We start from the raw sequence: 27,720 nt of genomic DNA, 5'->3' as shown, positions 1-27,720 counted from the left end.
GGAAAGGGACAGGGAATCAGGAGTAAAACAGGAAGGATTTTAGGGAAGCCCCCAGGCATGCAGGCAACTCCAACAAGTTAAGATCTGATGATATGAGGTTCAAATCTGGGGCTTTTGTGCTAGGAAAGAGACAGGTCTGGAAGTGCCAAAGAGGAGGCACAAGGAAGCTCACCTCTCACCAGGTGCAGCGGTCCAAGAAGAATGAACAGCAGCACCGGGGGGAGCCAGTGGGCCAGGCAGCGTCCCGTGCAGACAGAGCTCGGAGGGGCTTCTGTCACCTCCCAAATGTAGAGAGGTGTCAGTGCTCAGATTTGGGTGAAAGCATTGATAACACCCTGACCACTCAGCGGGTACTGGGGGTCAGTGCTGTCACTCACCGGGTGCTGGGGGGCGGTGCTGTCACCCAGCAGGTGCTGGGGGGCGGTGCTGTCATTCAGCGGGTGCTGGGGGGAAGTATTTGGGAGCTGAGGGAAGGTGTGTCAGTTCCAGGTCCTGTAAGGGACGAAGATGCCCCTCTGGCCACAGAAGATGAGGGTCGTCCTGGAATGTCAAACAGCGTCCGTGGCCTGTGCTCCTGGCCTCTGCCTGGGTCCTGGGCATTATGCTTCCCTCACCTCTATCTTGCATCCTGGATCCCATCAGCCCTGGCCTCTGTCACTTTACAATTCCAGCAAACACCAATAAAAGACTCAGCCCCTAACTCCCACCTTGCAGGAGAGAAACTGCAACAGTTCTAGCCTGGTCACTGGACAGCTCTGGTCCCAGCTGCCTGAGCCAATGGGCTGCTGTCTCTTGGCAGGAGAAGAGGGTACACGGGGCGGGGGGGGGGGGGGGGGCGGACAGGGGCAGGTGGTGGGTCTGTGGTGTCTCTGATGTTCTGGAATCCATGCGCCCGAGGAATGTGAGGGGCAGGGTGTAAATACAGTTGTTAACCCCATGTCAAAATTTGTGGTGGAGGGGGATGGGGGCTGTTTACCGGTAGACAGCACTTCACAGGCCCTCAAGGGACATTGGCTGAATACCGTCATGTGGAATGCTCACAGTGGCCTATGTGAGACCTCCTGCCCACAAGGCTGGAGTCCCAGGTCTGGCCTAGAAGATACCTCTGTCTTTCCCCACAAACTCCCACACTGACTATCTTGCTTTGCCCCCCCCCACCCCACTCCGCACGACCACCAGCGGGCCCCGGCGATGCCCGCTGGACCACCAGCCACCTGGGGCTTGGCCCACTTGGGCCTGGGTACAAAAGACAGACAGCTGACCTTTGATGGCTCCAAGAAGCACCTCATCAGATGGAAAGCCGGGGCTCAAAACCACTGAGCCTCTGTAAGGGTTGGAGGGGCGCCTGGGGGGCTCAGTCAGTTAAGCATCTGACTCTTGGTTTCGGCTCAGACCTTGATCTCACATGAGATCAAGGCCTGCATCGGGCTCTGTGCTGATACAGAGCCTGCTCAGGATTTTCTCTTTCTCTCTCTCTCTCTGTCCCTCTCTCGTGCACGCCCGCGAGCTCTCTCTCACTCTTTCAAAATAAATAAATAAACTTCAAAAAGTTAAGAAAGCTGAAGAAAATAGGGAATGAGGACATCGAGGAAGAGGTGGGTGGGAGGAAAGGGCCCCTCTCCCAGGGTCCAGGGCTTGGTCCATCCAGCTATCCCAGTTCCTACTACTGTAGCAAATGATCTCAAGATGTCACAGTAAACAACTGTCCTGTGAATCAAGAATTGGAACAGAGGGGGGCCTGGGGGGCTCAGTCAGGCAAACACCTGACTCCAGCTCAGGTCGTGATGACATGATTCGTGAGTCTGAGCCCCGTAGCAGGCTCTATGCTGCCAGCACAGAGCCTGCTTTGGTTCCTTTGTCCCCCTCTCTCTCTCTGCCCCTCCCCCACTTGCGCTCAGTCGCTCCCTCTCTCTCTCTCTCAAAAACAAATGAACTATTAAAAAAAGTTAAAAACAGTTGGAGCAGAGCACACAGGGCAGCTGGGAAAACATAAAGTGGGTGGCATGGCAACTTCGGGTTAGGGGTTCACTCACGTGTTTGCCGTGAGACGACTGGGCTATTGGCTACAATACCTACGCCAGGCCTTTCCATGGGACCTCTCCTTGCGGGCTTTCCATGGCACCAGTCTGTGCTTCCTTGCAGAGGCAGTCTGAGGGACAATGGCCCAGAGAGACAAGACCATACAGATAGCGGGGGTGCGGCCCTGTGGGAAAGACACAGTGAGGAAAGTGCCGTTGGGAAAGCTCTGGCCTAGAGAGGGCTCCTGGCTGGCTGGGGCTGGGAAGGCCAAGACACAGGCCCCTGGAGACCCTGGGTGGGGGCCTGCTTCCCTCTCTGGCCAGTGTCTGAGGATGAGCCTAGGGCGTGCTCAGAGTGTAGAGAGCACTGTGGGGCACATGATGAAGCTGAGGACAGGCATCCCACTGCCTCAGTCTTCCCTCTGTCCAGTTGTCTCCACCTTCCTGGGTCTCCCCTCTACCCAGTTGTCTCTCCCTGCCTCAGTCTCCCCTCTGTCCAGTTGTCTCCCCCTGCCTGGGCCTCCCCTCTACCCAGTTGTCTCCCCTGCCTGTCTCCCCTCTATCCAATTGTCTCCCCCTGCCTGGGTCTCCCCTCTACCCAGTTGTTTCCCCCTGCCTCGGTCTCCCCTCATCCAGTTGTCTCCCCCTGCCTCAGTCTCCCCTCTGTCCAGTTGTCTCCCACCTGCTCCCCTGGGGAAGTAACAACAAGGTAGCTGACATGTACCCAGTTCTCTCTACGTGCTGCGTGCTTTCAGAATAGGGTCTCATTCATCTTCCCAATAATCCTGGAATATATAGAAAGGTGACCCATTTTACAGGCGAGGATGCAGGTATAGGAAGGTAAGTCAGCCCATCTAACAACTAGTGAGAGAAAGAATGGCCAAAAACGTAGTTCTTCAGGCCTCTCCTTCCAGTCTGAATCCCCTGCCTATCTGGCCTCCACAGGAGGCTAGGGGCCTCCCAGAGCCCACCCACATCTGGTCCTGGAGGCAGCTTCCTCCATCACTCCTGGAAAGAGGAGGAGGCGCCAGTGGCCACCGAGGGCGCCCGAGGGCTTCTGTCCTCTGGAATCCTCATGACCTCCAAGTCCTCGACAGCAAGACTAGTCTGAGCCAGGCCTGTACTGACAGACCAATCTCGCTCCCAGGCTTTTCGTGCTAGCGGGGTGGGGGGGTGGGGTCCCCTTCGGAAGAACCTTGCCTGACCCCAGCAGCTTTCCAATGCCCCCTCCACTCCCACGTGCTCCTCTGAGGCCGGAAAGGGGAATGGGTAGCCTCATCTGGGTGCCCGTATGCGACTGTGTGGTGGGGAGAACTTTAGCTGCCCCCTGCCCCATCCCTGCACCCCAGGCCGACTGTGGGAGGCATCGGTAGAGGGCAGGGGCAATCTTTGCCTGGCACTACACTAGAATCAGCCTCGGAATGGGACGAAGGCCTCTGGATGGGACCCCAAAGTAGGACCCCAGGAATGGGCGTTGGGTCAGGGGGCAGCACCAACAACACTCACTATGGAGACCCATAACAGTGGAGGCAACCCTTTCCGAGCTGCCATTTGGCTCATTGCCTTGCTCAGAAAAGGCCCCTGAGGCTCTCAGATCCTTCCTGGAGCCAGAAGCCTCTGCCCGCCCCTTCCCCTCCTCCCTTGGCCTCTGTGGTCCCTTTCGAATTCTAGGGATGCCACTCCCTCACCCTGGGGCCTTGCAAAGCTGCATTCTCCCCAGAAGATCCCACCTTGACGTGAGGTGAAAAGAAAGATTTCTTCTCTCCCAGCAGGCCACCCATTTCTTTCTATCACTTCCAAAGGAATGATTATTTTGCTTGCCCTGTCATCCACCAGATTAGAAGCCCCAGGATAGGCTTCCCCCACCCCAAGGGCTGGCCAGGCCCACAGTGAGCCCCAGAAATGTCTGTGGGATGGATGGCAACACTGCCATCAGGCCACAGTGGACTGGAGACTCTGAGTACTCGAAAGAGTATAGGCCAGCAATATAATTCAAAATGAAAATAATATCACAGTACCTGGCTGGCTTGGTCAGTAGAGCCTGCGACTCTTGATCTCTGGTTTGTGAGTTTGAGCCTCGCCTTCGGTGTAGAGATTACTTAAATATAAAATCTTAAAAAACCAAAAACCAAACAAAAAACAAAAATCCAAACCAGAACAAAACCCACCAAAAAAGCCCCCAAAATGAAAACAATATGGAACAGGAAGATAAACATAGTCCTGTTTTTCCCACTATATCACTTTGAAATAGCACATTTTTTTTTAAGAGAAAGAGACAATTTTTTTAAATTTTTTTTTTAACGTTTATTTATTTTTGAGACAGAGAGAGACAGAGCATGAACGGGGGAGGGTCACAGAGAGAGGGAGACACAGAATCTGAAACAGGCTCCAGGCTCTGAGCTGTCAGCACAGAGCCCGAAGCGGGGCTCGAACCCACGGACCGTGAGATCATGACCTGAGCCGAAGTCGGACGCTTAACCGACCGAGCCACCCAGGCGCCCCAAGAGACAATTTTTTAATGTGTTATTTTAGTTTTTGAGAGACAGAAACAGAGTTTGAGCAGGGAAGGGGCAGAGAGAGAGAGAGAGAGAAGAGAATCAGAAGCAGGCTCCAGGCTCTGAGCCATCAGCACAGAGCCCCATGCGGGACTGGAACTCACCAAGGCGAGATCAGGACCTGAGCCGAAGTCAGACGGTCAACTGACTGAGCCCCCAGCACCCCTGAAATAAGCAGACTTTAGTAACTGTTCCTCATTTTTTGTGAGCCCTACTTTGCTGTTGGGTAATCTAGACGAATGTGACATCACCAGCCCCATGACCTCCCCTTGTCTGGGCTATCACCATGTACCTTCACCAGAGATATCACCTCTGATTATCTGGTGGCATCGCCAGCCTGACCAGGTGACATCCTTACATCTTCCTGCGTGACTGGTGACATCCCTCTACCTGCAGCAGCACCCTCATTGGTTCTATGTCACAATTTAAATGTCCCGTGACGCCACCCTGCCTGCCTCATGACTTTGGGCAGCGGACCTCTGTCCTGCCCAGTGGCTGGTGTTCACTGTGTCACAGGCCTTGAGGAGGTGTGCGGGCCGTGGGGACTCCGGGAGGCTAAGCGCGTGGCAGGTCAGATGAGACCCTAAGCCCTGGTGGGGACTGGCGATGGCGGAGGAAAACGGGAGGCCTGTGGACTAAGGCTCACCAATCCCGGGGCGGGCGGGGGTGGGGCGTCTGACCCATTTCCCCTGGAGAATTCTCCTTTCAGATTTCCCGCGCCGCCCACCGTGAACTCCGCGCCCCCCCGCCCCCCCGACTCCGCCCCGCCCGGGGAGGGGGGCGGGGCCCGCTGCCCGGGGCGGGCCGGAGAGGCCCGGCGCAGGCATACGGCTCCGGCCACGGCTGCAGAGGCGGGGGCAGGCGCCCTTCCCGCGTCGTCCCGGCCTAGCTGGAGGCGGGCGCGGGCAGGGCGCCTCCAGTGGCCTTTGTCGCGGGCCCGGAGCGCAGGCTTGACTGACGTTTGGCGGGGGCCGGGGGCGGGCGGCCCCGCGCGCAGCCCGCGAGTGTGCTGGGGGGAGCGGGGAGGGGGAGCGCAGCCGCTCATTGGCTGGCGCGAGCGTGGGAAAGAATGCGGAGCCGAGTTCACACGCCCTGCGGCCGCGCCGCCTTAAGTAGCCCGGCGGCCGGCGACGCTCCGCGCGGGCCCGGAGGCGCGGGGGCGCACCATGCCCGCGGAGACCTCGGGGAAGCCGAGAGCCTCGCCGCCGGCCGGAGCGCCGGCTGAGCCCCGGAGCGCGGCGGAACACCGAAAGGTGGGGACCTGCCGGGCGCGGGGTGGGGGGCGTGGGGTGGGGCGGACGCACGCGGGACTCAGCCACAGCCCGGCCCGCAGTCCTCCAAGCCGGTCATGGAGAAGCGGCGCCGAGCGCGCATCAACGAAAGCCTCGCGCAGCTCAAGACCCTCGTCTTGGATGCCTTCAGGAAGGATGTGAGTCGGGGTCGGGAGGTGGGATCGAGGGGCGGAGGGGGGGGCGGGTGCCGGGAGCCTCGGCGCGCCGCCGTGTTGCCAGCCGCCCACACCGTCCCTGTCCCCAGAGCGCCCGCCATTCGAAGCTGGAGAAAGCGGACATCCTGGAGATGACCGTGAGGCACTTGCAGAGCCTGCGACGCGTACAGGTGACAGGTGAGGCGCGGGCGGGGCGCGGGAGGGGGAGGTGACGGGAGGCGCTCAGGGCCACCGCGGCGGGAACCGACCGCCTGTCCCCTGCCGCCCCCGCAGCTGCGCTCGGCGCTGACCCCGCCATCCTGGGCAAGTACCGCGCCGGCTTCAACGAGTGTCTGGCGGAGGTGAATCGCTTCTTGGCCGGCTGCGAGGGCGTCCCGGCTGACGTGCGTTCTCGCCTGCTGGGCCACCTGGCGGCCTGCCTGCGCCAGCTGGGGCCCTCGCGCCGCCCGGTCCCCCCGGCCCAGGTCTACGGCTGCCCGCCGCTCGCGGCCTTTGACGGTCCCTTCTTCCCCCTGCCGCGCCCCGGGTCGGTCTTGGCGCTGCGGCTCCCGCCGGGCCTGACCGGGGCGCCCCTCGCCGCCCCCAGGGCTGGCCTGCAGGGCCGGGGCGCGCCCTGGAGGCCGTGGCTGCGGTGAGGAGGACTGTAGCGGAAGCTGCACCCCGTTCTAGGGCCGCGGCCTTTGCCGGGAGTGGACCAGAGAGTATTTGTTTCCAGGGCCCACGTTGAGAGAGTTTTTATCTTTTTTTGTCCTTGTGAAGAGTCTAGTCTGACGTCTCTTTCAGCGCTTAGCTGGGGGTGGGGGCGGTCTGCTGGTTACTTTGCGCTGGACTTCCGGGGCGGGACTTCGGGTGGCTCTTCCCCACAGTCTGCACCCTCGGGTCGGCCCTTCCCTTCTTCCCTTCCCGCCCCCCCCCTCCCCCCCCCCCCCCCGCCCGCCCAGCCTGGCTGGTGCGCCTGCGACGGTTCAGAGGCCAGCGACCCTCCTGGGGGGGGGGGGGGGGGTGAGAGGCCCCTCAGGAGGCTCAGGCGGCAAGGTGACAGTCATCACGTTTCCCAGAATGTATCCCAGCGTGGGAAAGCAGTTGTGCAGCGTCATTGGGCAAGATGTTTGTTTGTTTGTTTTTGTTTTTTTAAGGTACTTTACCCCACTCCCACTTCTGTGGACCTTGGAAGGTGGAGACATAGTCACACACTTGTCTTGGGCAGCTGAGCTGTGGCCAGAGCCAAAAGCTTGCCCTGAAGCTTCAGCACTGGCCTGGTCCACTTCCTACTTTGTTCTCTTGGTTCCTTCAACACAAAGCTCCCGGGACTGAGTCAGCCCCAAGGCAGCATCTGCCCAGGAGAGGGTGTCTGAGTCCTGGGGACAAGGAACTGGGGCAAGACTGGCAAAGAACACTTAGTGCCAGCGGTGGGAGGGGGAGGGGTACTCCCCCACCAGAGTGCAGTCTTGACGTGTGCCCTGGGAGGGGAGGTCTCTGCTAGTGGGAGAAGACTGGAGGGTGGTCCTGCCCATGCCTTTGTCCTGAGTACCTACTGTGTCAGCCACACAGTGCCAGGCAGTGATACTAGGCAGCATTGGACATCAGCCCTGGAGTCACTGTCCCGCGGTCCCAGGTCTTCCTGAGCTGCTGCAGGGGGCTGTGCTCCAGGTGCAACGAGGGGGTGTTCTGAGCCACATAAGCTGAGACTGGAGTGTCTCACCCTGAGCCCATCTGAGGCTGAGCCAAGATTCATTTCCCAACTGCAGCCGAGTTCATCAGACGGTTGCCTGCCTCCTGCTTGGCCAGGGCTCTTCAGGGAGAAAGGGTGGGTCACTGACAGAGGTTAGTCTGCTGCTCCTCCAGTGGCCTCCGTGGCCGTGTCGTAGGCGGGAATCACCTGGTTCTCCTGCACTCAGCCATGCTCACCTGTCAGGGACTTCCAAGTCCCCACCAAGCCTGTCATCCCTGCCCTCTGGCTGCTTTGCCCATCTCCCTGAGAGTCAAGGACCTGGGTCAGTGGTGCTAGATGGTGGCAGCCACGTGGGCCTTGGAGATACACACATTCGATGATTCTGGCCCTGGGGGAACCTCAAAGTAGTCCCTCTGTCTCGGAGCTGCAGCTCTGGCAGGGCTGTGGGGAAAGAACAGTTGAACAAGGCCTGGGAAGCCCTCTTTGGCAGGAGACCTGCCCAGGGTCTATTGCTGGAGCAGGGAGCTCAGCTTGGTTGGGGGAGGGCAGTTGCTCAGGGAGGGCCTCAGTGCAGAAGAGGGGTGGGGTGGGGATGTGAAGCCTGGTGGGGGGGAGGGCTGGAGGGTGGGTAGAGTTTGTACAAAGCAGGGGCCCACACACCCTGCAGGAAAGAGAGGGTCCTCCCTACCTGTGTGGCCAAATGAAAAAGAGCCACCTGGGGAAATCACCTGGAACTTGGGGCTGTCATGCTCTCCCTCCTCCCATAAAAGGGCAGTGGTAACTCTAGACCAGATCCCTGGTGTCCCATTTCCTGCCTGCCTTACTCCCTGTCCTTCCCACCCCCACCTGCACCCCCATGCTACCTTTACTTCCTGTTTCTGGTAATGTCTTAACGCTGTTGCCAAAGGGAGATTTGCAGCGAGGACCCTCCAAGGGTCTCTCAGGCTCTGTCGGGGACCACACACAGTTCCTCAGCCACACAGGCGCCTTCTGATCTCTGTGTCTTTGAACTCAGCCTCCTGGCTGGAATTCTCTCCCCACTTTCCCACCGGTCTCCGTGGGCTCCAGAGGCCAGGGCCATGTCTGTGTCAACCACCTTTGTCCTCACAGCTGCTTGGAATGGCTCAATTCATACTGACTTGATTCATTTGGATGGAGTCAGGAGGTTTGAGAAGAGTGTCTTTTGTTATTTTTGAGGTATAGGTGATGTACAATGTTACATTAATTTCAGGGGTACAACATAGTGGTTCAACAGTTCCATACAGCGCTCGCTGTGATTGGAGTAGCCACCGTCTGTCAGGGTACAAAGTTATTACAGTATTATTGAGCATATTCCCTGTGCTGTACTTTTCATCGTGACTTATTTATTTTACTTTATTTAACAATTTTTTTTAATTTACGAAGTTTATTTATTTTGGGAGAGAGAGAGAGCAGGGGAGGCGCAGAGAGAGAGGGAGAGAATCCCCGCAGGCTCTGCATTGCCAGCGCAGAGCCCGATGCAGGGCTCGAACCCCCGAAACAACAAGATCATGACCTAAGCCGAAGCCAAGAGTCAGACGCTTAACTGACTGAGCCACCCAGCTGCCCCAATTTAAAAAAAAAATTTAAATGTGTATTTTACTTATTGTGAGAGGGAGTGTGAGCAGGGGAGGGGCAAACATGGAGGGAAAGAGAGAATCCCAGAGCAGGCTCCTTATGGTTGGTGCAGAGCCCGATGTGGGACTCAAACTCACGAACTGCAGGATCATGATCTGAACTGACAAGAGTCAGACACTTAACCGACCGAGCCACCCAGGCACCCCGGTGACTTATTTATTATATAACTGGAAATTTGTACCTCTTAATCCCCATTGCCTGTTTCACATAGCCCCCCACCCACCTTCCCTCTGACAACCACCAGTTTGTTTCTCTGTATTTGAATCTGTTTTTTTAAAGATTTTATTTTTTAAGTAATCGCTACACCAAATATGGGGCTTGAACTCACAACCCCGAGATCAAGAGTAGCGTGCTCCGATTAAGTCAGCCAGGTGCCCCAAGAGTCTATTTTTTGATCATTTGTCTTGTTTTTTAGATTCCACCTGCAAGTGAAAGCACATGGTATTTATCTTTTTCTGTCTGACTCATTTCACTTAGCACAATACCTTCTGGGTCTATCTGTGTTGTCACAAATGGCAAGATCTCATTCTTTTTTATAGCTGAGAGGGGTGTCATTCTTGCTTAGATTCGGGAGGTCTGAGCAAGCACAGCTCAGGCTGAAGCTGGCCCCCTCCCCAGCCTGCCCCTTCTCAGCAGCTGAGGGCACCTGGTTCTCAGGAACAGCATCCTTGCCTCCAGCTGTGGAGAGCATCCCACCCCTCCCCACGCCCAGCCTGGACACCAGCCCAGTCCAGCAGACCCCCTCCAGCAGTTTCTACAAGGCCTCAGTGGGAGGAGTTATGGCCCCAGGTTTGCAGTAATCCCTCCCTCATCAGGGGTTCTCCTTCCCACACTCCCCACTCTTCCACCCATTTCTGCCCCCTCCACCCCCAGCCCCCAGATGGGCTCTTGGTTATTCCTTTGACTCCAGCCTCCTACCCACCCAGCCAGCTATTTCTGTCTCAGCGTTTGTCTTGCAGACACTTAGGAAGCACCGTCTCCTGGCCAGGCTGTGTGGTAGGAGTGGGGGAGGGGTACGGACCTCCTCCTCCTCCTGGGTCGGTTCCCTTCCATAAGCAGGCAGAGTCTCATTCAGTATCTGCGTTTCCTTCCAGCCCAGTTCCTGGCAAGGATCAAGGGTCAATAAATGTGTGCTGAATCCATATGCACAGTCAGCAGAATTGCCTGCCTCTGTGGGTGTGGGAGCCCTGTTTATCCGGGTCCCTTCTGCCTGTGGGACCAATCGATGACAGCAAATCCTAGGTTTTTGGAATTTGGAGAATCAGTCCCTATGGTGACAGAAGAACAGGTCCACGAAACTGCAGTCAGTTGGAAATTCAGAGCAGGGGAGGGGCTGGGCTGTTTGGAGCCCTGATTTGTGAGAGGTGAGGCCTTAGCTCTGGCGCCAAAGCTGCAGTGGCCGCCCTGATTGTCTCCAGGCCCCGGCAGCCTCCTCCCATCACCTGGCAAGCTCTGCCTCACTCTGACTCCAGGACCTGCTCCTTTCCAGAGGAGAAAGCTGAGCTGAAAGTTCCCACAGCTGTGTCTGGAGTCTGCTCCCCAGACTGTATCCATCCTGGGATGTACCGTGGTCAAGGAAAAAGGCCTTGGAGTCGACCACTTCCTGAAAGGCCACCGGTGGTCCCCTCCTGGTTTGCAGCCTTGTGAATGTGACCAATAAGGTCCTGCAGAAGTGACGGGATGTCTCTTTAAGGTTAGGCTGCAGGTACATCTTGTTCCGTGCCTGCCATATTCACTCTGGGGGAGGCCAGCTGTCCTTTACTGTGGAAAGGCCAACACAGTGTGGACCTGAGTGAGAGTGAGTTTAGAAGTAGGTTCTCCAGCCCCTCGAGGCTTCAGGTGAGATCCCAGCCACTTTCAACATCTTGACAACAACTTAATGAGATCCTGAGCCAGAACCACCCAGCTGAGCAGCTCCTGGACTCCTGTCTCTCAGAAACTGTGTGACATGTCGTTTTAAGCTATTATACTTTAATTTGTTATGTGGCAGTAAGTAACAATAAGTTGTACATAAAATAAATAATAGCAATAAACAGCTAACGTACCCACAGTCACCTGACAAGTCCCCCCCACCTGCCTTCCTGACCATGGAATGGTGGAAGAGGTTGGGTGGGGGTGAGGACTGGACTTTTGGGGAGAGTAACCCCAGAAATAGTCCCTACAGCTGTGGTCATAAGCAGGGGGTGGATTGATTCTGCTTTTGGCCAGTCTGGCTTTGATCTGGAAGCAGTTCCTAGCAAGCCCCGAGTGGATGGGTACAGTGACAGGTCCAGGGCCCTGCCATGGTGCTGACCAGCCACAGGCCGGGTCCACCCCTGAGGGATCCAGGTGAGACTGGGGATCGTTTCTGTGGTGTAAGTGATAGGGCACCCTGAGTCAGAGCATGGAGTTGGGGATTCACAGGCTACAGGTCTCCAGTAGATGAGGGATGCTTCATGCTAGAGCCACAGCGCGTACCACCCTGGATGGGCAGCTGGCCCTGCCCCCCCGGCACAGACCCTGTGACACTCAGGCCACACTGCGCTTCTCCCCGGTGGGGTGCCTCAATTCTTTTGGCAGCCTGGTAACCGTGGTTACCAAAAAGTACCTGGTTGCTGCTGCCTCGAAGGTGTTTCCTCCTGGTGTCCCACCTGACGCCCGCCTACCTGGTCGCTTTGGGCTCATTTCCTGGGCCTCCACAGTCAGGAGTCTTAATGTCTGTGTGGGGAGATAGGGGCTCAGCGAGGAGTAGAAAGTCAGTGTTGGACGCTTGAAGCCCTGGGCTTGGTCCTCATCAAGCCCTGACCTTAATGTAACGGAGGTTCACGCACCTGAGCCAGCAGGAACATCCTACCCAGTGGGCCAGGAGGGGGAACCTCCCTGCAGCTGTTGTGCCGGCCAGAGGCTGGTGGAGAGGAACGCTTCTCCAGCTCTGCCTCTCCCCGCACTCACGGTCCCCCCAGCATCCTTTGCCCTGTTTATTTTTTAATGTTTATTTATTGTGTGAGAGAGAGAGAGTGGGGAAGGGGCAGAGGGAGAGGGAGAATCTCAAGCAGACTCCATGCTGTCGGCGCAGAGCCTGACGGCAGGGCTCGATCCCACAAACTGTGACCTCGAACTAACAACAAAAAAAGTGCCCGGGAGCCAAAATCAAGTCGGGCGCTTAACCGGCCGAGCTAGGCCCTGCCACGCCCTGTTTAGCACGGTGAGGGGGAGCTCAGCAGCCCTGGATGTAGGGAGGTGGCAGTGTCCATCCCAGCCCCCGCGCTCACCCCCCAACTTGTGCCAAACGCTCACACCCAGAGAGCTGGGGGCTGACTGGACTCCCTTCTCATTGTTCTTTGAGGCCGCGGGCCCTGCAGTGGGTGCCCTGGACCTCAGCTCTGCTGCCAGTCTAGGGTCAGGAAAAGTGTCCCGTATGTAAGTTCTGGCCGAGCTTCTTTCTGTACATTGAGACCAGCTCTGAATGCAATGCTGGGGTGGGACAGGCCATCATCTGGCTGCGTGAGCAAGGAATTTCCTTCTCTCCTTTTCTGCTTTGGGAAAAGGGAAAGTTCCATGAATTGGCTCTAGGAGTTTGGTTTGTAAAATTAAGAGGTAAGGGTCACATGCCAGGATCTGAGCTGACCAGTCTGCCCACTTAGAGCTGGCAATCTTTGGGCAGACTTTTCCTGGAAGAGGGCCCTCACCAAAACCAGACCCCCTTTGGCACCCTGATCTCGGACTTCCAGGTTCCAGACCTATGTTTCTGTTGTGGATAAGCCACCTAGCCTGTGGTCCCCAGAGGATTAGACACCAGAGCTAACTGTTACCAAGTAGACTGGTGGCAGGAGGCCGTTGCTGACTTTCCAGAAGTCGCTGGGTGAATGCCTGCCCCTCTGAAGACAGAAACTAAGGTTCGGGTGTCTAGGCTAATGCTCTTTTGTGTGGGTGGCTCCTCCCTGGCACTAGGGTACACAGAAGGACCCCCCCCCCCCCGCAGAGGGCACACACGGGGTCCTTCCCTGGCACACAGGCACAGACAGTTGGGAGGGTGGGGCCTGAGGAGCCATGGGCTTCCCCCCAACCCCCATGAGCCTCATCACCTGCCTCCAATCTGACCTTTTCCCCAAAGGCAGCAAGGCAGCTTCCTCCTGGGTGGGGAGACCTGCCTGCCCAGCATGAGCCCCAGAACCCTGGGGAATGTCTGGGCCACCCCTGTCTGGAGCTTGGGAGGGTTGTGTGAAATGAACGAAATAGTGCTAGAATGTTCCAGTCCCCAACAAGTTCTTAGAGCTGGCAGCTGTGACTGCACGGCCTGTGGCTGCAACTGCGTGTGCACGTGTAACTGGGCTGTGGGTTTCTTGGCTGCCATCCACTGGAGTCTGGGGGGCACAGTCCCCTCAGACCTGCGATGTGATGTCGGGGGAAGTTTGGAGAAGGGAAGGTGGGGGGGGGGGGGGGAAGCAGTTACCTGCTGTTCCTAGAGCAGCACCTGCCTCTGGGCTTCCAGGGATTGTCCCGCCTAGAACTGGGCTCCACCCGGGCGGGTGACTGAGGGGGACAGACATGCAGTGCCAGAGACACACAGTCCCATGGTCAGAGCTAGAGACCGAGTTACATAGAGATAGAGACCCCTTCAGAGGTGGCCAAGGCCTTTCCCACAAACACATACAGACTCAGACCTTCTCTCCCATGTCCTTGAACTTCCTTCAGTGTGCTCTGTGTTTGGGAAGGCCACAGACGTGCATCCCACACCCACAATCTCTGGGTGGGGCACCCCCTCAAGGTCTTGTCAGCACAGGAGTGGTTCAGGGAAGGCTTCTAGCACAGACTGATACTGAATTTTATTTCTGCTGTCACTTCGTTGTGTGACCTTGGGCAAGTTACAGAATCTCACATGTAAAATAAGGTTAGTAATAGTACCTCCCTGGTAGTGCTATGTGGTTGAAGGGATTAAGTGAATAATCTGTATAATGACAGTTGTTTCCAGCAAAGATGGAGTAGCAGGGACCAGATTTACTTTCTTGCCTGAAACAACTAAAAACTGGACAAAATATATGAAATAGTAGGCTTTTCCCTCAGTAGGGTCCCTGAGAAGTGAGAAACCAGTGAAGTGAGCCCTGTGTTGCCCCAGCTGTCAGAAGACGGTGTTTAGCCCTTGACCTCAGGGAGGGGAAGCCAGGCAGAGCTTAGCAGACTTCCTGAGTCCAGGAGGCAGAGCTGACAGGGTGGGGCTGGGGGTCCACTGCTGGAGTCCTGTGACAGAGTGTCAGCAAGGAGAGAGAAGCCACGGAGGGGACTCCAGAGACATGCAGAGGGTCTCCCTGAAGGCTGATCGGATCACACTGGGAGGAAACTCCTTGAGGCCAGGAAAGGAGCCACCAGAAACGATTAGAGAGAAAAATCCTCTGAGTTTACCCAGGCTCATCTCTAGCCAGATTGGAAAAGCCCGTAATTCATAGGGCACATGGTAGAGTATTCAGAAGGACTTGTTCCAGTAGTGAGGGACAATTAGCCTTACGGTGAGTGCTGTTCCTAATAAAGTTTATGAACAAGGCCCCAGGGGATCAAGCTGTCTCCAGACAAAGCCCCAGAACAAAGCCCAGGAATATTTATTGGAACACAGAAATATCCAGCACCCAACAATTACTATTCATGATGTCTGGCAGCCAGTAAAAAATTACCAGGCATACAAGGAAGCAGGACAATATGACCCATAATAGGAGAAAAATCGATCAATTGAAGTAGAGCAGAAATGTCACAGGTAATAGAAACAGTAGACAAAGACATTAAAAGTGTTGTTACAGTGATACTTCATATGTTCAAGAAGCTACAGGAAAGACCGAAGGTTTGAGAGACCTTCATAGAAACCCACTGAGCTTCTAGACATGGGTGTGATGGCAGATTAGACATTGAGGAGGAAAATACTGGTAATAGTGAACTGCAAGTATACCCATAAAATCTATTCAAAGTGAAAGAGACTTAAAAAGTGGAAAAGAAGCAAAGACAAGAAAAGCACATTAGTTAGTTGTGGGACAACTTGAAGTGGCTTAATATACATGTAATTGGAGTCCCAGAAGGAGGAGGAAGAGGAGGCAAAACAACAACAACAACAACAAAAACACTGAGAAATAATGAATAGAATTTTTCCAATATTGATGTCAACTATAAACCCACAGATCCAAGAAGCTCATTGAAACTCAAGCCTAAGAAATTTGAAGAAAACTACGTCAAGGAGCCACATAATCAAACTGCCGCGATACGGGGATAAAACAATGGTGTCCATTCTTGCCGCTTCTGTCCGGCGGTGTAGGGAGTTCAAGCCAATTAGGCAAGGAAATGAAATAGAAGTCACCCATACTGGAAAGGAAGAAGTAAAACTGCCTGTGTTCAAGTGACATGATCTTATATGCAAAGAAATCCACTAGGAAAACTATCAAAACTAATACATGAAATAAGTGAGGTTGCAGGGTGCAAAATAGATATTTTAAAAATCAGTAGTATTTCCAAACACTGGCATCTAATACTTTTGAAAATGAAATTAAGAAATCTTTCACTAATAATAACATCAAAAAGAATAAAATACTTAGGAATATATTTAATAAAAGAAGTGCAAAACTCAGGCTTTAAAACAACAGAACATTTACTGAAAGAGAGTAAAGAAGTTCTAAATAAATGAAAAGGTATGGATCAGAAGATTAAACATTGTTCAGGTATTGATACTTCACAGGGGTGCCTGGGTGGCTTAGACAATTGAACATCTGGCCCTTGATCTCAGCTCAGGTCATGATCTCATGGTTTATGGGTTCCAAGCCGCCGCGTCAAGCTCCGTGTCTCTGCTTCTCTCTCTCTCTCTCTCTCTCTCTCTCTCTCTCTCTCTCTCGCTTTCTCAAAATACATAAACTTAAAAAAAAAGATGCTAATACTTTACAAACAGGCCTTTGGTTTTAATGCAATCTCTAACAAGGTTTTAGTTAAGATTTTTGCAGAAACAGACAAGCTGAATTTCCAAATTCATATGGAAATTTAAGCAACCCTGAATATCCAAAATGGTCTTGAAAAAGAAAAGCAAAGTTGGAGGGTTCAAACTTCCTGATTTCAAAACTTATTACAAAGCAATAATAATTAAGACAGTGTGGAACTAGCATGAGGTTAAGCATAGTGACTGGTGGAATAGAACTGAGAGTTCAGAAATAAGCCGTCATATTTACAGTCAGTTCATTTTCAACAAGAATGTCAGGACAACCTAATGTGGGAAGAGTCATTTCAACAAATGTTGGGACATCTGATCAGCCATTCCCTTCCTCACACCATACACAGAAATTAACTCAAAGCAGATACTACACATAAATGTAAGAGCTAAAACTTTCATAAAATTTTTAGAAGAAAATGATCTTGGGTGATGAAGGGCCTTAAGCAAAGCCTTTTTAGGCATGATACTAAAAGCATAAGTGACAAAAGAAAAAGGATAAATTGAACTTTGTAAAAATTAAAACTTGTGCCTCAACAGGCATTATCCAAAAAAAATTGAAAGACAGAGGAGAAAAACAATGCAAAACATGCATATAATATATAAATATGTATTAATAGGTATTATATATATATATAATATATAGATAACTCTCAACTCAATAATAAAAAGACAACCCAACTAAAAAAAAAATGGGTGAAAAATCTGAACAGACATTTCTCCAAAGATATATAAATGGCCAACAAACACCTGAAAAGCCACTCAGCATCATAGCCATCATGGAAATTTAAATCAAAACCACAATGAGATACCACTTCACACCCACCAGGTTAGGTATAATTAAAAAGGGGCGTCTGGGTGGCTCAGTCGGTTGAGTGTCTGACTCTTGATTTCAGCTCAGGTCACGAGCCCAGGGTCCTAAGATTGAGCCCTGCGTTGGGCTTTGCACTGAGCTCTGAGCCTGCCTAAAATTCTCTCTCACCCTCTGCCCTCTCCCCCACTGGTGCTCTCTCTCTCTCCCTCTCAAAAAAAAAAAAAAAAAAAAAAAAAAAAAAAAGGCTGGCCCCGTCAGTACAGCATATGACTCTTGATCTTAGGGTCATGAGTGAGAGCCCCACATTGGGTATAGAGATTATTATTTACTTATTTTTTTTTAATGTTTATGTATTTTTGAGTGAGAGAGACACACACAGAACTCCAGGCTCCAGGCTCTGAGCTGTCAGCACAGAACCCGATGCAGGGCTCGAACTCACGAACTGCGAAATCATGACCTGAGCTGAAGTCATACGCTTAACCGACTGAGCTACCTAGGTGCCCAAGATCACTGTGAAAAATAATAAAATAAAATTAAAAAAAAATTTAAAGTACAGGTGGGGGTGTTAGCAAACTTGTGGAGAAATTAGAACACTTTTACATTGTTCATAAGAATGTAAAATGGTGCAGCCATTTTATTTATTTGATATTTTCTTTTTTCAATTTATTTTTTATTTTTATGGCTCAAGCACAATTAGTTTTTTTGTTTTTTATCCACGTTAGTTAACATGCAGTATAATAATGATTTCAGGAATAGCATTTAGCGATTCATCACTTATGTATAACACCCAGTGCTCATCCTGACAAGTGCCCTCCTTAATGCCCATTCCCCTTCTAGCCCATCCCCCCACCCAGTGCCCCTCCAGCAGCCCTTAGTTTGTTCTCTGTATCTAAGAGTCTCTTATGGTTTGTCTCCCTCTCTGTTTTTATCTTATTTTTGCCTCTCTTCCCCTATATTCATGTTTTGTTTCTTAAATTCCACATATGAGTAAAATCATATATTTATCTTTCTCTGACTGACTTATTTCTGTTAGCGTAATAGTTCTAGACAGTGTCACCTAACTATAGTTACCAAATCCAGATTGATGGTTACCTTGGGAGTAGGGGAAGGAGGTATCACCAAGAGCATAGGAACCTTTAGGGGTGATGAGCATGTTCACTCTCTGGATTATGGTGATGGCTTCCTGGGCATCACAAATGTCAAAACTTAGCAAATTTTACACTCAAATATGTGCAGTTTATTGTATGTAAGTTATACCTCAATAAAACTATTTTTTAAAAAGTTAAAAGCTCATAATTTGTGTAAAGCGTTTACGACTGCTTGGCACGTGGGGTGTCTGGCTGGCTCATTTGGTAGAGCATGGGAATCTTGATCTCAGGATCTCAGCCTCGTGAGTTCAAGCCCCGTGTTGGGAGTGGAGTCTACTTAAAATAAAACTTAAAGAAAAGAGAAAGACTCCTTGGCACATAATAGCTACTCATCGAAATTGGCTTACTTTTACTGTCTCAAGTTCAAGGGCTCAAGGGGACTACATGGCTTCAGGAAAGGGAGCCTAGCGTCCCCCAAGTGTCCATTCCCTCAGACCTGGGTAAGGGCGGAAGGGCTGAGCTCTGTCTGCTTCCGGTGGAACTCTGGTGCCCTCATGTGGTCCCTGGGGGTACAGCAGGCTGCCCTCTACTTCCCTCTCCCTGCACCTTTCCCCCTGCTTGGGCCCATGCTCCCGGCTCCATGGAATGTGTGTCTGACTGCCCATCTATCCATCACTTGTTCCCCCTGGCCCAGGTCTCCACCAAGACTTAACATCCACTGTGGAACATATCCTGATGTGCTATAGAGCTCTGCCTGGTTTCCTCATCCTACAGCAGACATCCCTCCACTACCCCCCACGATGAGGTCCTCCAAGATTGGGTGGGAGAGGAGGAAAGGAAAGCCTCTGGGTAGAGCTCAGTCCTCACATGGCCTCACCCTAGTCCCCCTGCTCCCTCCCCGCAGTCTCAGAGCTGGTCTCCCTGCCTCTCCCAGGGCAGCCAGGGCAATTGTTAAAAAGCCCCTGTCCCAAACCCTCCAAACCTCCTCACCTTATGGGGCTCCAACCCCATGTGGGGCTGTGCTGCTTTGCCCCTGTAGACAGATAAACCCACACACGTGTGCCACCCAAGCCTTGACATGGCACTGGGCCAACTAGGTGTCCGCACGGAAACAAAAGTGTGGCAGGACCTCCCATCAATACCAGGTGGGTTGCAGATACAATTTGAAAGCTAAAAGGCAAAGCTTTAACAAAATATACAAGGACACCTTTATGAAGTCTTTATGACTTTGGGGCAGGCAAAGTTTCTTTAAAAGAACAGAAATGATGATACCATAAAGGAAGCTGTTGATCACTTGCACCATATTAAAATTTAAAACTGTTTACCAAAAGGCACTGTTAAGAGAGTGAGAATGTGAGACTGAGGGAAGGTATTGATAATACAGACAGCAGTGAGGAGTTCTCGTCCAGAGTGCACAAGCCCTACAAACCAGTGAGGAGAAGGCATATGAAGGTGGCACAAGCACCGGGAAGACACACCCTCAAGGGAATAGAAAGGCCAGGGGCCAAAGGGAATGTGGATTAAATGGCAGTGTGGCATGACCACGGAGCCACCAGAGCGCCGAGTGGCAGAGACGGCGGTCCGTGAGGATGCGCAGCACAGAGACGACCTGCGCGTGTCCTGCAGTCGGGGCAGATGCGCAGCCACTTGGGAAACCGTCGGGCAGTGGCTTCTGAAGCTGAACAAGCTCGCCCCCCGACCCGACCCTCTGGCCTCTCTGAGGCCAAGTACACAGGTTTTCCGAGAGAAACGTTCGGGCACGTTTGCGACTGTGAAGCGGAAACAACCCAAATCTCCTTCCACAGAAACATGATGCAGAGACGAGGCCACTGTTGGTGGTGAAACTGACCAGCACAGCCCCCGAGGTGCCTGACTCCGAATCACGTTGAGGCTCCGAGGAGGCAGACGTGAGATTGTAGAAAATACACATATTCGTTTCTGCTCCCAGTTCCGGGCCCAGAGCTACTGAAACCCTCGTAAATTCCTAAGTGATAAGAGCACCAGGACCACCTTTTGTTCTAATGAGCTGACTCCGGGTGGGCTCTGGGATAGAGATACTCACCAGAAGGACCAGCCAGGATTAGAAGCTTGGAAATTTCAGCCCCAGCAACACCCCCTCTTCCGGAGAGGGAGGGGCTGGAATTGGATTTAATGACCCATCATGCCTATGTGAGGAAGCCTCCATAAAATCCCGATCGTATGGGGTTCACAGAATTTCCATGTTGCTGAACATGTGCAGGTGTGGGGAGAGTGGCACCCAGGCCATAATTCACCCCACACATCTCTTCCATCCAGCTGTTCATCTGTACCCTTTATCATACCCTCGTACGGTAAACCGGTAAACGTAAGTAAATGTTTCCCTGACTTCCGTGAGCTGCTCTTGTAAGTTCATCAAATCCAAGGGGGAAGGGTCATGGGAAACTGGTCTGTAGCCAACAAGTTGTGGGTGACCTGGGGACCCACTACCTGTGACTAAACTCGGAAGGGGGGCGGGCAGTCTTGTGGGACTGAGCCCTTCACCTGGGGATCTCATGCTGTCTCCAGGTAGATGGTGTCAGAATTGAGTTAAGCCGTAGGACACCCAGCTGGTGTCAGAAACAGAAGTGAAGTGTGTTGTGTGGGTAGCACAGGAGACTCACAGGAGAACAGTGTGAGTAGGAAACTAGTTTTTCTTTTTACGCAGACGCGGAAAGGTTCTTGGGGCACAACTCCACTTATGTAAAGTTCACTATGGGCCAGGCTGGCCTGCACGAGGTGGCCGGGTGGCACACACCGACAGGCAGGGTCCTTTCCTACACAGTTTGTGCCCTTCCTGCACGTGTCATACATTGGCTGGCTTACTGGGAATCGAAGCGCCCCGGCCTTGCTCCCCCTGTGTGAAGCTGCCTCTCCACCATCACCCTTATGGCCTTGGCCCTCTCTGTCTCCCACCCACTGAGTCCTGTCCCTCGGGCTCTCAAAGGCCTTTTAGCCCAAGGGCCTCTCGTCAGAGAAGTCTCCAGCCCCTCCGGGGCACCCCTTCTCTCCACAATACTTCTTTCTTCCATTGTGTTGCTATGGGAGATGATCTCATCTACCTGTCTGTTTAGATGTTTGCTGTCTGGCTCCCTTACTCCCCCTTCACATCCCTTATAGCCTGGAAGCCACAAGTGTGTGTTACAATGACCTGTGTGGGATGGGCACTATCAGCCCCGAGATCAGGATGGCCTGGAGCGCAGCTAAGGGCGCTGGGTCCTAGCTCTGCCATTTGCTAGCTGTGTGGTCAGGCAGGAGTCGCTCACCCTCTCTGTGCCTCACCAGGCTCAACTCTGAAAACAGGGTCTTCTTTGTGCCCCCTCCCAGGATGGATAAGTTTTGCAAAGAGTGCTCAGGGAGGCCTGGCAGAGGAGGGGCACTCTGGAGGCCCATCTCTGAGGCACTGTTACCCCTGCCTGCCTACTCTTGGTGACTGGTTCCGCTGGGGGTGGCAGCACCAGGACCCCTTTCTTGAAGGAACAGACTCTGTTTTCCCTCCTCCTCCTTGGGCCCACCACCGGCGTCTAGGTCAGGAGAGATGCTGGTGCAGAGTAATGCACTTTCCTCCCCTGAACCCTCCCAACCCTCTCTAGAGGCCAAAGCCCATTCCCCTTCGGCATGCTGGCTACCAAGAGCCCTCAGTGGCCCCACTTGCCCCTTTGCCCCCACCGGCAGGTGCAACAGTGCTGCCTGGGAAGGGGCCAGTAACCCTCTGGAGGCCGGAGGAGAGAGGTGCACGCCTCACTCCACTATTATACACCCAGTCATCAGCGGCCCACCTCCAAAGGATCTCTAGGAACATTCTGGAAGGGTCATTTCCCCCTTTATCATCACTCAGTAACCCTCTCTATTCCACACAGACGACAGGGCAAGGCCCTAAGACCCAGACAGGCCTGGGCTGGTGGGAGGTGGGGGCGGCGCTGCTGGCAGGGGGGAGGGTTCATAGCAGGTGAGGCCACTTTAAGAGGAAAAGTCAGCCCGGGCCAAGAGTGCAGTGTGGCCTTCAGCTTGGGAAAGAGGAGGCCCGTGCAGAACTGATTGCAGGTTCGCATTCTCTGGCCGGCATCTGACCTGCCCAGGAAGGTGTCCCTCACGTAGCTGGAGGCCCCTCAAATGCCATCTATTTGTGGCCTGGACCTTGACGGCTGGCAGGAGACATGTGACCACAGGGATGGGGTATTTTTGGCAGTGGGGGTGGGGCCTGTGTGGTGAGCCCAGCACCATGCCGCTCTGGGACAGGCAGCTCGGACGCCCAGCTCCACTGCCCTGGCTGGCCACAGGGTCCCAGGTATGACACTGTTAGTCCCTTGTTCCCACCCCAAGAAGTCCGAAAGTCAGACAGCCCCAGAGGGACTTCCCCAAGGGCCAGAGAGGAGGGGACATTTCAGTGGGTCAGGAAGCCACAGTGCTCCGGTCTCAAGGAATCTTCATCTCAGCACCGGCCTGACCAGAGTGACCTCCCACCTCCCAGGGTGCGGTGGTGGCTGGCCAAAGGTCAAAGGTCACCTCCCATAGGAGGCTGAGACACTAGGGGCTCTCAGGCAGTTGGGGTCGCCTTTGTTCACAGAGATGAGGCAGACAAGGGGGCTCTGCTAGCTGGGCAGGCCTGGGTCAGGGGCGCAGACCTTGAGGATGGCTCTAGTAACCCACTGGGAGTTAGGAGGCTCATTTCTGCTCTGTGACCTCCTGCCTAGGCCAGGGGCAGAGCCAGGTGCTCCCTGGTGACCTCTGAGTGGGCTCTGGCCAGCACTAGAGTGACCTTGAACTCAGGGGAAGCCCGGAAACCTGTCCCAGCCAAGGATGGTGGAAGGTCATCCCCAAAGGCTGGTCGCTTGCTGGACGCTGCCACCCCTCCTCCGTGGCCAGCTGCCACCGTGGGCCCGTGGGGACAGGCCACAGTTGGCCATCCCCCACCTGAACTGACTCCCAGTGAGTGACCCTTGAAATGGGTTTTGCTGTATGAAGTTTACTTTGGTACCTACCGTTCTGCAGGAAGGTTGGAGAAAGTGAGGCTGACCTAGCTGCACAGAAAATGCTCAAAGATGTGACGTAAACCACTTCTGGGGACAAGAATTCAAACACAAGGAACCCTATTTTCTTAGTGTGCCTCACTATTTGATTTGCAGAATGTAACATATGTCATTACACGGTTATTATTAGGGGTCAGTTTGGAAACAGGCAAAGCGGGAGCCACGCGTTCTCTAACTCGGAGGAGAGGTCGGGTTTGACAGCAGCTCAGCTTCCCTCCGGATTCCCTTTTCTGCTCTCTTGCAGGACATAGATGGAGCGCCGGCCCCCGAGCCAAGGAGGTGGGGGGCACCCCGGGGACTGGGCAGGGTGGTGGCAGCGTATGCTGGCCTGTGTCCGGGGCCTGGGTCCGTGAAGATCCCACCTAGCCTCAGGCTGTGCTGCTCAAGCGCCTCTGCTGACCTGAAATGGAAAACTTCCAGTACAGCATCCAGCTGAGTGACCAGGACTGGGCCGAGTTTGCAGCCACGACTGAAGAGTGTGGCCTCCCGCAGGCCAGCCTGGCCTCTGCGGATGAGCTCTTGTCCAGTGACATTGACCAAGGGGACAGCAGTGGCCACAGGCCCCCTGGGCCTCCACCCCGCCTCGAGGGGCAGCCGGCTGCTGGGGGGAGGGGCTGGCCTGGTTTCAAGAAGGAGGACAAGGCCGCTGCCCGGCCACTGGTCAGCAGGTCTTGGCGTGAGCCTGTCTTGGCCCCGGGGGCTGATCAGCAGATGCCCGGCACGTCCGCACAGTCAGAAGCTTTGCCGTCCCTCGCATCTGACGCCGCCCCTCTAGGTCACAGCTCGTCGCTCCCAGGGCCGGCGTCTTCCAGAGACGAGATGCAGAGACTTCTGCAGGGGCCAGCCCCCCAGGACCCTGATCCTAGTCCCCCTGGTGAGTCTCCTCAGAGCCCCGAGTCTCCCGGCTGCACCACTGCTCCCCAGAGGCCCCCCGGCACTCCTGGAGCCGCGCCACGCAGCCCTGGCGGAAAGAAGAGGCACACGGCCGGAGCCAAGGGGGGCCGGTGCTCGAGTACTCCGGGCTCCGCTCCCACCCACCTGGGCTCCCTGCTGCCTGCTGAGGCCAGGCCCAAGGAGGACCTTGGTCTGGCTGGGTCCAGGGGGAAGGGTCTCTCGGCTGGAACAGCAGAGCAGACGCCAGGAACCGGGCAGAACGGACTGAGTCCAGAGTCTGCAGGAGCGCCTGTGCAGATGACCAGGCAAGGAACAGATTTGGGTCTGTCTACACCAGTCCCTACGACTGAGCAAGGTACAGACCCACTCAGAATGACCCCCAGAGCCGAGCCACACACCGCGTCCACACCTGCCCAGGAGACTCATCCAGATATCTCCGTAGCTAAGTCAGATGTGGCTCCGTCTACACTCGCCTCCAAGCTTCAACCTGACATGGCTCTGTCTACACCTGCCCCCAAGTCTAGACTGGACACGGACCTACCTGTGGTGGGCCCAGTGGTTAAGCCAGAGGTGGACTCATCTACGCGTGCTCTGCCTCACCTTGTTTCCAAGACCCGATCCGATGCAGGTGTGTCTACACCTGCTCCCCTCCCCCGGGCTGGGCCTGACTTGGTGGAGGTGGAGGCTGCCCCAGTGGCCAGGCTGTGTTTGAGCTCTGTTGTGTCTCCAGGAGGACACCAAGAGAAACCCAGAGGGGAGCCTTCAGCAGGTGCCCCTGGACATCACTCGGGGGAGCCCCCCCGACCAGGCTCTGTTCAAGCACCCAAGAAGAAGAGAGTGCGATTTTCCATGGCCGTGCCCAGCCCTGAGGAGCCAGGTTTGGGAGAAACCTCAGGCCCACCCTCACCAGCCACAGCCCGGCCCGCGCCTCCCAGGACAGCAGCCGGGGGCCGAGACAGGCCTGGAGGCTGGGATGCCATGGCAGTCGGGCCCCGGTCCCCCCAGCCTCGGATCCTCAAACACCTGCCTTCCCCTCCCCCCTCTGCCTCTGTGGGGTCTAGGCCCAGGCGCAGCTTTGCAGTGACCCTCCCAGAGGCCTACGAGTTCTTTTTTTGTGACACTATTGAGGAGGAGGATAAAGATGCCGTGGAGGCGGCAGAAGCTGACCAGGCGCTGGCCGGAGTACAGTGGCCGGACACGTGCGAGTTCTTCTTCCAGGACCGCCGAGCCCAGAGGTCAGGGCACTGGGGGGGGCACTCCGTGGCCCACCCCCCACAAGCTGAGCCTGTGCCAGCCTGTCCGCCTGGAGACCCCGTGCCCATCTCCATCCCCGAGGCCTATGAACACTTCCTTGGGGAGGACGTGTCGGGGGGCGTGCTAGAGCTGGCTGCCCTTCTCCAGCTGCAGGCCACAGAGCCCCCCGGGTCGGTCCCCTGGGGAGTGGGGTCTGGAGCCTCACCAGAGCCTAGCCCAGTCACAGCAGAGCAGCTCAGCCTGGCAGTCGGGCAAGCAGGTGAGTGTCGCGTGGGCCCCGGGGCTGTCCAGGTCCCGAGAACGTACTGTCCAGAGAGCTCAGCCAGGAGGGCTGCTGGGGAGGGACAGGCTAGGACCCCGGGTCATGAGCCCTTAGGGGGGCCTTAGGGATGATCCGGGAAGGATGGACTAGCTCCTGGCCATCCCAGGACACAGTCCAGGTGGGGTGGATGAGGCCAGACACCACGGCCACTCAGGAACTTGTCTCTGCACTGGCCGTCATTCTGTATCCGGGCCCAGATGACAGCAGTGCCCTGCCCCCGGCCTCTAGCACAGTAGACACCGGGACAGCTCACGCTCAGGCCTTGCTGCCTGCTGGGTCGGGCACTCAATAGACTTTCTCTCACATTTCCCTGCAAGATATTTTACAAACCAGGAAATGGTACCCCAGCGGCAAATCCTGCTGAGGTCAGCTTGACTCAACTGTGCCACACACTACCCTGTGTCCTGGGACGGGGTACTGCACGGAAGAAGTGACTCAGACAGGGTGTCTGGGACAGACGAGCCTGGGTGGAGCCGGAGCACAGAGCATGCTTCTTTTCCCTAGGAGAGCCCCGGGAGCCTCTCACCTCGTTTACCTTCAGCCAGAATGACATGTGCCTGGTGTTCGTAGCCTTTGCCACCTGGGCTGTGAGAACGTCAGACCTGCACACCCCAGACGCCTGGAAAACAGGTTCGGGGGCCCTGGGGGAGGAGGGGGCTGGTGCCCAGGATGACAGCTGGTGTCCAGTCTCGGCTGCCGGGCCAGCAGGGATGAGGGGTGCGTGGAGAGGCACAGATGTCTCCCCTGACCCACCCCTAGTTCCGCCGGCCTCCTCCTGCCCTTGGGGGGCCGGGCCGTGTGCATAGAAGACAGCGGCCAGACCGGAAGGCGGCCGGCACTCAGGAGGCTCTCTCATGCTTCTCTTGCAGTCTTGTTGGCCAACATCGGCACCATCTCTGCCATCCACTACTTCCGCCGGCAGGTGGGGCAGGGGCGCCGCAGCCGCAGCCGCAGCCGCAGCCCCAGCCCCAGCCGGTAGGATCCAGGCTCGGTCCAGGAAGACGCAGGACAAAGAAGTGGCCCCAGGGGCTCAGGACGAGGTGCTGCCTCAGGTCTTGCCCTTTGATCCCTGTGTCCTGTGGCATCTAGGAAGGAGCCAGTGTCCTCGGTCCTGGCTCCCTTGGATTCCACCCAAAGGTCTAGCCAGCGGCTGAGGCCACGGCTGTGCTCCACACCTGGAAAGAGGGAGATTCTGGAAGGCTGGGTGGGTAGGGCTGAGCCAGGAGCTGGTTAGTAAGGTGGCCAGATTAGCAAATAAAAACATAGGGTGTCCGGTGAAACTCGCATTTCGGACATGCAGTATTGGAGATTGTACTAAATTACGCGTGGCTTATCCGAAATCAAATTTGACGGGGTGTCCTATGTTTCATTTGGCGAGCTGGGGTGAGAAGCAGGACAAAGCGTTGGAAACTAGAAGGTGTCAGTGCAGCAGCAAGGCTGCAGCTGGAAATCCGGGCAGGGGGCAAGGGCGAGGAGACTGGGTGGCCTTCAGGTGGAGGGGGGTGTCCCAGAGACTATCTGCCCTGTTTACAAGTGGGCTGGGGTAGTGAAAACCTCTGAGGCCTCTTTGACCCCTGAACCCCGGGGGCGTGTGGCCAAGGCCTTCTTGGCTCCTGAGACCGTGAGCGGGAACCCATAGGGGCCTATAGGAGGGCGGCCCTAGCAGGGTGAGGGTCTGTAGGGCAGAGGCTGGAGCCCCTCCTGTGGGGAACCCTGGACGAGGCACAGGGGCAGAATATGGTGGTGTCAGGTAAAGGGACTGAACATTTGAGGTTGTCCCGGGGCTTTGAGGAGCCAGAGATGGGGCAGGAGCGCGGGTGGGAGGCTGGTGGCAGCAAAGCAACGGAGGCTACCAAGCTGGGTGCCGGGTCGGCATGTGCACAGGGTCCCCAGGACAGGGGACTTCTGGCTGCTGAGTGGAAAACGCGGGGACACGCAGCACAAATAAAATCTTTATCTTTATGTTTAGTCTCTTGTCAGTTTCTCCCAGCCGGCCGCAGTCCACTCGCATTTGCCCAGAACAC

The 27,720-nt window shown here is 55.1% G+C and overlaps 2 protein-coding genes and 1 long non-coding RNA gene across 4 annotated transcripts; 2 read left to right on the top strand and 1 right to left on the bottom strand.

Annotated features, from left to right (window-relative positions):
• Positions 1-1,980: 1,980 nt before the first annotated feature.
• Positions 1,981-4,078, bottom strand: LOC122227047. The gene is made up of 3 exons (XR_006205872.1): positions 4,037-4,078; positions 2,743-2,803; positions 1,981-2,203 (listed from the first exon to the last, which is right to left on the bottom strand). It is a non-coding gene; the product is annotated as an uncharacterized LOC122227047 (long non-coding RNA).
• Positions 4,079-5,023: 945 nt separating this feature from the next.
• HES4 (hes family bHLH transcription factor 4) lies at positions 5,024-6,774 on the top strand. Its single transcript, XM_042951012.1, has 5 exons — positions 5,024-5,143; positions 5,687-5,826; positions 5,907-6,002; positions 6,110-6,197; positions 6,294-6,774. Exons 1-5 carry the CDS (start codon positions 5,032-5,034, stop codon positions 6,653-6,655), a joined length of 798 nt encoding a protein of 265 aa, XP_042806946.1. The 5' UTR covers positions 5,024-5,031; the 3' UTR covers positions 6,656-6,774.
• A 15,424-nt stretch (positions 6,775-22,198) lies between these two features.
• PERM1 (PPARGC1 and ESRR induced regulator, muscle 1) lies at positions 22,199-27,415 on the top strand. 2 transcript variants are annotated; one of them, XM_042951011.1, is made up of 4 exons: positions 22,199-22,484; positions 23,471-25,633; positions 26,201-26,326; positions 26,566-27,415. In XM_042951011.1, the coding sequence occupies exons 2-4, from the start codon at positions 23,632-23,634 to the stop codon at positions 26,673-26,675; spliced, it is 2,238 nt and encodes a 745-aa protein (XP_042806945.1). In that variant the 5' UTR covers positions 22,199-22,484; positions 23,471-23,631; the 3' UTR covers positions 26,676-27,415. The 2 variants fall into 2 exon arrangements, with proteins under 2 accessions (XP_042806945.1, XP_042806944.1); XM_042951010.1 differs by having other exon boundaries at positions 22,199-25,633.
• Positions 27,416-27,720: the final 305 nt, after the last annotated feature.

The sequence above is a fragment of the Panthera leo genome, chromosome C1 (assembly GCF_018350215.1).
Source record: "Panthera leo isolate Ple1 chromosome C1, P.leo_Ple1_pat1.1, whole genome shotgun sequence".
Classification (NCBI taxonomy): Eukaryota; Metazoa; Chordata; class Mammalia; order Carnivora; family Felidae; genus Panthera; species Panthera leo.
The sequence above is the reverse complement of the archived record's forward strand: the minus strand, read 5'-3'. Positions and strand labels throughout refer to the sequence as shown.